At 40.5% G+C, this 11,050-nt stretch overlaps 1 protein-coding gene across 1 annotated transcript; it reads left to right on the top strand.

Annotated features, from left to right (window-relative positions):
* Nucleotides 1-3,859: 3,859 nt before the first annotated feature.
* LOC121688712 lies at nt 3,860-8,299 on the top strand. The gene is made up of 2 exons (XM_042068484.1): nt 3,860-4,224; nt 5,268-8,299. Exons 1-2 carry the CDS (start codon nt 4,054-4,056, stop codon nt 6,990-6,992), a joined length of 1,896 nt encoding a protein of 631 aa, XP_041924418.1. The 5' UTR covers nt 3,860-4,053; the 3' UTR covers nt 6,993-8,299.
* The last annotated feature ends 2,751 nt before the right edge of the window (nt 8,300-11,050 follow it).

Raw genomic sequence — 11,050 nt, forward strand, 5'->3', positions numbered from 1 at the left:
CAATGGTAAAATAAAACTAAAGTAAAGGTAAATTTAGCAAAAGGTGGCCAAATTAATATAGGCTATTGTTAGGCATGAAAGTAGGCCTACAATGCCAAACATGAAATTGCGAATATTAACGTAGGCTAGCCTAATCCTTTACATTTTGCCCACTGGTTAGAGACCAACTCAAAAGTAGTAATTTTTCTGCTCAGCTGACTTCAGAGGTTTAAAAAAGATAACGGTTACCGCCCAGTTCTGGACTTGCCGGTATGTGTTACATGGCAACTGGCTCCCATGTTCACTGGCTGCGTTGATGACGTTTCATGATTGATGACGTGTCTTTGACAGATGTGGCCGCTTGCAGATTTGTCACTTTCTGATATACTAGAGACGCACACAAATATGCATGACATGTTTAAAAGTCAAAATTGTATGTAGTACTACATGCATTGGACCATGAATATGCCACCAAAAAAACAAACACCTAAATTAACTCCACGTGGGTATCGAACCACGAATAAATTGACCTGTCTTCATGGTAATAGCGTCTACTTGCGCCACGAACCAGCTGACGGTACTCACAGAAATTGACTTCAGTTGTATGATTAAAATAAGTCAGCTACCGGTATTATAATTGTAACAAGTTAACATAGCTGTTCATGTTATCTGGCTACCATGTTATCATGCTACCGTTCCCCAAGCCATTTAGTAGGCCTTCAAAGTATCATGGTTAAGTTTTACAAACGTTTCACTGAGGTTAAGCTGTGGCCGCCCCTACCTGAAGTGTCTGTAGAGCCACATGAACGTCAGCAAATAAATCAAATAAAAATGTGTTGCCTAATTGTGTATCCTTTTGTCCAGCCTATTCTTTTAAGAATTCAGTTCATGAAACACAGGCATTGAAACGCACACTGCAATGGGCAGGAGAAGTATTTAACGTGTCCATATTTTACACAAACTTTGCGCACAGGGTCAAAACTCTTAGGCTTATAGGCTATTAACGTTAATGTTGCTGACATGTAAACATGGGTTTGATGTTTTTTTGATACTTTATTTCCCAATTCACAAATTGGTGCTTCTCTAGTGGCGCAACAGGTTAATGCCTATACATTGCTTTTTCACGCTGTCGACATGGGTTTTTTATTATTATTTATTTATTGTTAGACCAGCAACGCTTCCTCAATTTAGGCTACAGATACTAGATGGCCACAGAGAGCCTGACCAGTAGTCAGTGAAATGTTTGAAAACTTAACCATGATACTTTGAAGACCTACTGGCTTGGGCAACTATTGTAGCAAGACAACACCATCAGCCGTGTTAACTTGCTACAATCATCAGCTGACTTCTTCTAATTGTATAGACCAAGTCAAGTAAATTTCACTGCGACTTATCAGCTGGTTCGTGTCGCAAGTACATAGATGAATGGTTATCATGTAAGAGGTTTCATTTAGGAAGCAGGTTCGATACCCACGTGGAGTTATTATTAGCCTATTTAGGTATTTATTTTTTGGTGGCATATTCATGGTCCAGTGCATGTAGCGTACTACAGACAATTTTGACATTTAAATATGTCATGCATATTTGTATTTATTGGTCTCCAGTTTTAATCAGAAAGTGACAAATCTGCAAGCGGCTACATCTGTCAAAGAAACGTCATCACTCGTGAAACGTCACCAACGCAGCCAGTTAACATGGGTGCCAGTTGCCATGTAACACCGGAACTTTTTTGTTTGATTGTTTATGCTGTAGGGCAAATTGGTCAAGACCAATTTGGTCCCTACCAATTTTTTTTTACTTCAAATGTTTAAAAATGTCTGAAATGCTTCCAAATGTAAAACTATGTTCAGTAATTACAATAACAATGCTAAAATAAAGATTGATGATGTTTTTATGTGTAAAATACAAAGTTTATAGATTTGTCACAAAATAGCCATAGGGAATGTATGTGCCAACCAACCCCAAAATCAGTGTGCCAACCTGCCCCGCCCACATTAGGTCAAACTTTTTTGCACAAATGCTGTTAGCCTGCTAATATCAGTCACCTCAGGTTTTCAAACTTCATTTTAAGATATAGATGAGTCCCCTAGCAATCAATTATAATGAATATTTTTTTTTTATATCCCTAACTATTACCCTTCTAGGATGTATTTAGTGGGAGGTGCATATTCTAAGTTTTGACACTACAAAATTAAAATGTTGTTCTCACCTAAAGGGTTAATGACCTGGAGACCAGTTACACGTGAGTTTACTCTACTCAATAAGGCCGTCAGTTTAGTGTTGGAATTTTGTTGCAGCTCCCTCTAGTAGCCTGGATATTAACAGTGTTTCAACCTGCCCCTGTTCCAAACAGCCCCGGTCTCCCCTAGCATAGAAGAAGGGTAATGATTTTTTTCAACCTAGTCATTGACTTAAAGTAACGACTTACATAGTGTGATTGCCCATAGGCTTTTGAGGGTCATTGCTTGTGATCACTGGAAAAATAAGTCAATATTACTCAGAGCAGGTCTTACTTCAATAGGGCAGTAATTGTCAGTTGATCAGATGTAGGCCTAGGGCAACTATCTCACAATCCCCATTTCCAAAAAAGTTGGGACAACATAAAGTGATGATTGGCAAAACACATAAAAAGATATTTATTTGAAACTTGAATATAGACAACATATCAAATGTTGAAACTGTATTATTGTATGAACATTATAAGCTCTCTTTGAATTTAATGCCAGCCATGGTTTATTAACACCGTTTGATGCTCCATCCTCAAAGGCTGGTTAAAACTACCATGCAAAGAAACCACAGATAAAGATGATCCAGAGACACTGCTCTATTCTCTGGGCTTCAGTTCATTTAACCTGGATGAGGCGAAATGGAAAACCTATGGTCTGTCCTATGGTCTGTCCTATGGTCTGTCCTATGGTCAGACCAATCAAAATGTGAAATTATTTTTGTAATTCATGGCTCCATAGTAGAAGAGTCCAGATGCCAAAATAGCCTGCCTGCAGTCCAGACCTGTCCCATCTGAAGAATCGTGAAAATCAAAAATACAATAAAGAAGACATTGTATTGTTGAGCAGCTGAAATCCTATCAGACAAGAATAGGACAACATGCTTACAACTCCATTAACTGTCCTCTCAGTTCTCAAATGTTTACATGCTGCAACACAGGCCTACATGTTGCTGCATGGCATCAAATTCAAAATGAAAATATTTTCCAAATGCAAAATGAAGATATTTTCCAAAAAACAATATTTATTTTTTTTGTTCTTTTTTGACAATTGATATTGTCTTTACACTATTATCAATTCAATATGGTTGTACGTGATTTGTAGATAATTACATTCCTTTGTTTTATATTTTATATAGTGTCCCAACTTTTTGGAAACAGGGTTGTATAGGCTATATGCTAAATTTGTGTTCTATCAAAATAGAAAGATTGAGGCATTTTCAATTAGCCTATAAATCCATTTGTAATTAATAGAGGGATCTCTGCTTTCTGTTTTTGTTAGGCTTGTGATGCAGGGAGGCATGCAAACCCAGCATATATTTTGTATAATAGCAGAGATCTGTCCATTGTTTTTTTTTTTACTTCAAGACATTTTCAAAACATTGAAGATAGAAACCCCACTATTAAAGGGTCTCCTAGTCAGGCTTATTTGCATAATTTCTTATGGATTTTGAGGTTGTGGGACAATAAAATGTTCACTGTCTCATCAAAAAATAGGTTCGTAAATCCCTTCTGGCTCAAAATACTTTAAGTTACAATCCATTTTATGGCGAGGAGGATAACCATGACTGGAAGTAAACTAACTATTAGACAGGGCGTCTCCCACTAGGAACCAAAGTGCGCGAGTCATCGCCGTGAAGGAATTTAACCCTCGGACACACATATCTACTTACACGATACCGAATAGTACAGTAAACTGATTACTTGTAATCAATATAATGTTAATGTAATTAGATTACAGATGTGATCTATTTGTAATCAACTCAAATGATAGACTCTAGAAACGTGGTGGTTTCATTTTAGTTTCGAACGGTTCGTGCACATTGTCGGAAAAGACGTTCAATTTTGAGATGGAACCATGTCAGAGAAATGTTTTCAATGCCTGGCAATATCGTCATCTTTTCACGTTCCAAAACATGCGTGGCAAAAATGTAGTCGTAATGTGCAATTTGTGCTCGCCAAAGGTTAATCTTTTGTCGACATCCAGATATTCGACATCAAATTTGAAGAAGCATTTGGAGGTGAGTTTTCTCTGCTAACTTTGCTGTGCTCTTTTGTTTCAGCAAGCTAACGTGAACGGCTAGCTGCTCACCAACTGGGAGGCTGGAGTTGAAGTAGCCTATATAAGTCTCGCTTAGATTTCACTCCTTATTTAATTAAATGTATTGGGAATATTGCGACGCGATCAAGCTTTTCACAGTGCAATGTCTTAACCATCTCCTGTTTGAGCAATGCTCTGGCTAACCGCAACACATTGTGCTTAAAAACATTGGCCAACGTTACTTGTAACGTGAGCTCAGAACAGCGGTCTACGCTGTGCTGTGGTTATAAACCACGCAGTATCACTGAGACCGCAGGCGTCTGAGTATCTTTTATGCAACTGTATCCAAACTACGATAAAAGAGTGCTAGTTGGTCAAATACTCTTTAAATCGTAACATGTAGGGTTCCACTGCAGCTTGAGTTTAATGTAATTAGAAACAATCTAGCAAGATGTTTGTTTCCTACACGAGTGTTGGTTACGGCATTTCCGGGTTTTGGTAATATCAAAATAAAAGTCTGAATGGGAAGCCCATGCGCCCTGGAAAGGAGTGATATGGCTGAATTCAGCAGATTTTCATAACGACTGAAATAATACGATCAGTGAGAATATTTTGTTATGAAGCCTGATATTGACACTGCAACTAATCAACAAATCAGTGTGTTAATGATATTTGTCATATATTAGCAAATATAACACACAAATATGGTGTAGCTTGTTTAGGCTACTCATTATACTAAGAAAACAGTAGTAAGAATTATAATACTAGTTATGAGAATTGTAATAAAGGCAATGACATTAAGGACTAAATGAAGATGTAATCTAATGAATCTGATATAGAAATTGACTGTTTTTTGTTTATGTGGTTAAATAGGCTAAATTACAAAAATTAGATGTTTCGAGCATTTTCTTTTCTCTAAAATACCTCTTATGACAGTATGATTGTGAGAAATAATGATGCATTTAACTTTTCTGTTTTTACTGTAATACTAATCTACAACAATGTTTGCCTGTTGCATTTTAGAGAAGACACATGGGGGTATTTCAATTGTTCAAAACAAAAAAACCTCGAGCGGGAAAACAAGAGAAGTCAGAACCCGGGCCCAGCAGCTTTGACCAAATAATGCAATGGGAACCTCCTGCGATGCAAGTCAAAATTGAAACTCCTGAACAGTTTGAGCAAGAAGTGACACATGACGAATCACAGGCAGTGGTGGATTCGCTCATCTTCAATTTCATAATGGAGGGCCTGCAGCCTCCTTCCCTGCTGGAGCAGCCTGGCTTTAAGAAACTAATTGAAGGAGTAAGTGGTGGCATGATGGTGATGACGAAAGAGACGCTGGTGGACAGGCTTCAGAGAGAACAGATACAAATGAGAGAAGAGCTGAAAGCAAAGCTGAATGATGTGCTGTCTGTGTGTACAACCGTAGATATCTGGACAGCTCGCAAGAAGAGTTACCTCACCATGATGTGTCACTGGGTAGACTCAACTGACCTACAAAGGAAGTCAGCGGCTCTTGCTTGCACCAGGATCCGAGGCACACTTACATATGACACAATTGCTGCAAAGATTCACGAGGTGCATGTAGCATACAGTCTTGAAAAAAAAGTCCAGGCATTGGTAACTGACAGTGGCAGCAGTTTTGTACAAGCTTTCCATGAGTTTCTGGGCGTTGAGGACCAGGAGGATGAAGGTGAGGTGAGTGAATTTTTTGACTTAAATGCTCTCCTCTCCACATCACCTCAAGAGGGTGCTGTCCTCTTTTTGCCCCCTCATCAGCAGTGCATTGCCCATGTGCTCAGTTTAGTTGCCACTGAAGACCTGGTGAAAGCGCTGACGCAGCACACAACTTGTAGTGTGTACTCCAGTGCAATGGCTAAATGCTCAGCTCTGTGGAGTAAAGTCCATCAGCCTTCAGAGGCTACAGAGGACGAAAAGCCAGTCAAAGTCACATCACGTATCACTCGCTGGAACTTTGAGTATGAGGCTATTGAAGATCTGATGTCTCTCAATGATGTCCAACTTGAGGAACTCTGTTACCGAAAGAATGTAGCTAAGCTGCTTTTGAATGAAATTTGCTTCTTGAAGGAATACGTAGAGGTCTTGAAACCTTTGGCCATCTCGCTCAACATCTTTCAAGGGGAAGACAGATGTTTCTTTGGGTTGGCCATTCCTACGCTGCTTACCCTGAAGCAGAGGCTGAGGGAGAAGAAAACCAAGACGTGCATTTTCCCAGACATAATTGACTCTCTCCTCGCAGGAATAGACAGAAGGTTTGCGCCTATCTTCTCCAATCAGAATGCCAAATTAGCGGCAGCAACCATGCCACAGTTTCGCCTATGGTGGCTGTCCGAACCTGAAAGAGGTGACTTAAAAACAGCATTGATGGGGGAAGCAGTTCACATTGACCCAGATGCTGAAGACGAGTCGGACAGCGATGACATGAAGCTGGAGGACGAGTTCTTCAACTTTGGACCAAGGGACTCAAGCAACCAACGTGGCCCAAAATTGGAGGTTCAACGTTACCTCGAGTCAACAACAAAGACACTGCAATGCCTCCAAGACTATCCGAGCATCAGCAAGCTCTTCCTCAAGTTCAACACCATCCTGACATCTAGTGCGCCCGTAGATCGTCTCTTCAGTCATGGTGGTGTCTGCACCCCACAACAGAGCTGTGTAAGCGATGAGCATCTTGAACAACTGCTTCTCTTGCGCTACAATGGGTTGCCTATTTGTACAACAGTATAATGGCTGTTTCACTCAGGTCATCAGGTTGCCCGTTTGAGTTTTACTGTTTGCTTTTCGAAACATTAAATCAACATATAATTGTCAATAGGGGGATTTTATACTGTAAGTCCTATATTTTAGTCCTTACATTTATATACGTTTTTAGCCTTTTGCCTTCCTGTATGTTAAAGGTGGAGTCAGTGATTCCAGTCCGATACACATTTTGTCAAATTCAGTTACTTATTTTCCTCACAGTCCTCAAGCTATCCATTCTGTGTGTGTACTGAAAAGAAAGTCTGTCCTGAACCTGTAAATAAGAAACAATCAGTGGCTAAGACTGCGCTATCTAAGATTGTAGACAAAAATATGTTGCTACAGGAGTACAAAAGGGAGATTTGTCAGTTGAGGTCAAATATCAGCAACCTTTTGTTAGAATTGCAGACTGTTCAATGAAGCAATTTCGCTAAGCATACACAAAATGAGTTTGTATTTCAACTCTATACTTAGTCAGAGTAGCCCACTTTGGTCCAAGTGCTAATCATATGCTTCAATGCTACGAACGATTTCTGGTTAGGAACAGATTATTTCAAAATTATCTTATCCAGCTCAAATAACATGCATTAATGTGAATAAACCATCAAATACTAATACAAACATGAAAATATATTGGTGATTTGATACACACTACAGACACTTCACATGGTCATAGGATTGTATAAACTCATGCATAGACATTAACAAAATTATTGTTTACATGCTAAATGCTTAGTCTTTATGATGCATATTATGTAGGTCCAGATTTTAATATTATTTAATGTGTGTGTGTGTGTGTGTGTGTATGTATGTATGTGTATATATATATATATATATATATATATATATATATATATATACACAGTAGATGGAAATTAATTCTGGTTTACACAGTTGGGACGATTATGATGTGCTGCATGGGCCTTCGTTTGTTAGTTGACTTACTCTGGGAAAGAGTGTGTATGTAGCATATTCATTCTAGTACCGTTCTTCATATGTGAATGTGCAAATTAATTTTATTAGTATTCAATATTCTCATTTTTAATTTGCCTCTGAGAGTACCTTTTATGTAATCCAATCAGCTTGCCTGTTCAGTGTTTCACACTTAATCGTCCTACTTGGATATGTTATCAATAGGCCTACTTGTCATTGATGAAATGCCTCCATTGATTACGCCATTGTGATTCTTATTTAAGCCTTAATGTGAAACTAAAGCTCTTTGAGGAAAATCATGTGATAATGGAAAGTACATCTGTTTAAAATTACATCTCTACAATAAATGTCACACAAATGCATTTTTGGGTTCTCTGTGTTTGTGAGTTTGTGTTTAAAAAAATGTCAGAATGAAATGAAAAAAATATGGTTGAGCTGACTTGGAACAGTCTTATAATGATAGGATTTATGATTGCATGCTTTATCCTAATGCATAAAAATACACACCTACAACCTGAAATTTCCACATTACATGAACAGACAATTTCCCCCAGTTAAGTACACCACGTGTTGCTTTCTGTCTTGAGGGTTGTGTTGTATGCCTGCAGGAATCCCTTAAGACACTTGTCATTTGGGATGTCCAGTGCTACAACAACACTATTTTACTACATGAGTACTTGCGAAAGTGTGTTCAGGTCTGTACATGTGCTTTTAGACTGAATAGCTTGCCATTTCGATAGAAAACTAACACAAATACAACAGTATTGGACATACATTTTTTTTAGTCTTAAGAAAAGTAAAAAAGTGAGCACATTGTTTATCTTATTGAATGCCATGTTTTGTATGTGTGTGTGTGTTTTACTTTTGAGTCTTTTGTGCGTGTAAACGTTTTAATGAATTAATTAATCCATAAATTAATGATTACTCTGCACATATGCCCAGAATCTCTGTAAAGCTGTGTGCTTTCATGTGTGTTTGTGGGTGCCATTATCGTTTGTGTGGGCCTCTGCTTGTTGCCTTTGCTTCCTTCTCTCTCTCCCCCCTCTCTCTTCCTCTTCCTCTGTGTTTGTGTGTGTGCGCCTTGTTGCCTTTGCCTCTTTCTCTTTGTAACTCTGTGTATGTGAGTGTGTGTTGGTAGCTATGGGATTGCAGAGGGGACTTAGGCCTGTGGGACAACTCATAGCTTTGTGAATTATTAATCAAAGCCTCAGAGTAGTCTTTGCAGCAGTCCATCCTCCCTCTCTCTCTCTCTCTCTCTCTCTCTCTCTCTCTCTCTCTCTCTCTCTCTCTCTCTCTCTCTCTCTCTCTCTCTCTCTGTTTAAACATCTGATAAAGCAGCAGCCATACAAGCCCTTTAAAGCAGAGGGCATGCATCCCTGCCTTTAATCCTCACACGTCTGGCCTGTGCTTTGTCATCACATGTTTGCTGTGATTTTGGGTGCGTTTTGTGTATGTTGGGCTTGCAGGGTGACTGCTATGGTTGATCCCACTGCGCCATGCAAGATCGCTTCGTACCGTTCCCGCGGTTTGTAGCCTACGTTTGCGTCGCACACCTTAATTGGATTCCGATACCGCCCATTCCAGTATCGCTGCGCCACCTCATTATCTGGTCCACAAGCCGATAGCATTTCATTTGGGTGTGTGGTAAATTAAATGTAAAATCGTGTAACACAATTGTGCTCACTGAGGAACGAGCATGTTAATTACATTACTGTGGTACGGGAGGATAGAGAATAAGAAGTTGGAGTGTGTGTGTGTGTGTGTGGGGGGGGGGGGGGGGGGGGGAGGGGAGAGAGAGAGACAGCTCGCTTACTGTTTACAAGGGCCAGCCCTGGAGAACTGCCCTGTAGGTGTGTTTATCTCCATGCCAGACTACCTTAATGCCCCGCTGTCTGATGCCCCTCGCCTGCCAGTGCGCAGTGGGGGCTACAACTCGATCTCCCACCCTTCTCATAGCATATGGCTGCAACATATAGACCCTGCTAATGCATTTGGCTGCCCTAGAGTAGCTAGCAGTCTGCTAGGGCCATGAGGCTCAGGACTATGGAAGTGGTGGGGATGGGGATGGGTGTTCTTACTGGTGTTGTAAGGTGAGGGTATAGATGGTCTGTATGGGGATAGAAGGGGAAGAGAAAAGGCATGATGACTGAGAGATTATGGGAAATGGATACATGGCCTAGGTGACACATTTACAAACACACACAGCGACACATACAGACATACATAGCTATACTAATATTCCATGTGCCCAAGGTTGTGCATACGCTATTCACTCAATCAATGATGATTGATTTCTCTCAAAACACAAACACAGAGAACACTCCCTCACACACATATATACACACTCTATGCAGACCCAAGTGTGCTCAGTCAATTTGTCTCTCCCAAATGTAAACACACACAGATGTGTACACACATGCAAACACACATACTCAGTCACACAAAGCTCGGATTGGTGGTGGTGGAACATGGTGGCTGAATTATTATGGTGGGCAACTATGTCCTTGCAACTCTCGGCCCACACATGGCTATCACAACTCTCGGCCCACACATGGCTATCACAACTCTCGGCCCACACATGGCTATCACAACTCTCCCTGCCTTCCCTATTACCAGGGTACTGGATGTATGTCACATGCATGTGTATAATGTGTGTGTCTGCCTCTAGTTGTTTTCCTTCACGTTTTAGCATCCATCCCATCTCCAGATCTGACCCTGGCACATACATCCCTGCCTCTGTGTGTGTGTGTGTGTGTGTGTGTGTGTGCTCTCCCCTCCCTGTGGTTGTGTTCTTCCATTTCCCCTCGAATATTTGAATCCTCCCTACTGTGGTGGAGGGCTGCTCAGTCACAGATGCAACCCAGGTCTGGTGCTATCTGTGCAGGGTTTACACTCGGGTCCCACTGGCAGGCAGCTGGAAGTGAAAATGATTCAGTGTGTTGAACAACCCCCCAACACACACACACATACTGACACAACCCCCCACAATGCTACAGGAGGCTACGTTTTTTTACCTCCCTGCCCAGTCTCAGGGGGATAAAAAGTGCTGAATGGATTTTGAGTGGAGTTTGGCCCGTGCTTACCTGCCGCATAGCCAAAGCACACAGCCTGTA

This window comes from Alosa sapidissima, chromosome 17 (assembly GCF_018492685.1).
Source record: "Alosa sapidissima isolate fAloSap1 chromosome 17, fAloSap1.pri, whole genome shotgun sequence".
Taxonomy (NCBI): domain Eukaryota; kingdom Metazoa; phylum Chordata; class Actinopteri; order Clupeiformes; family Clupeidae; genus Alosa; species Alosa sapidissima.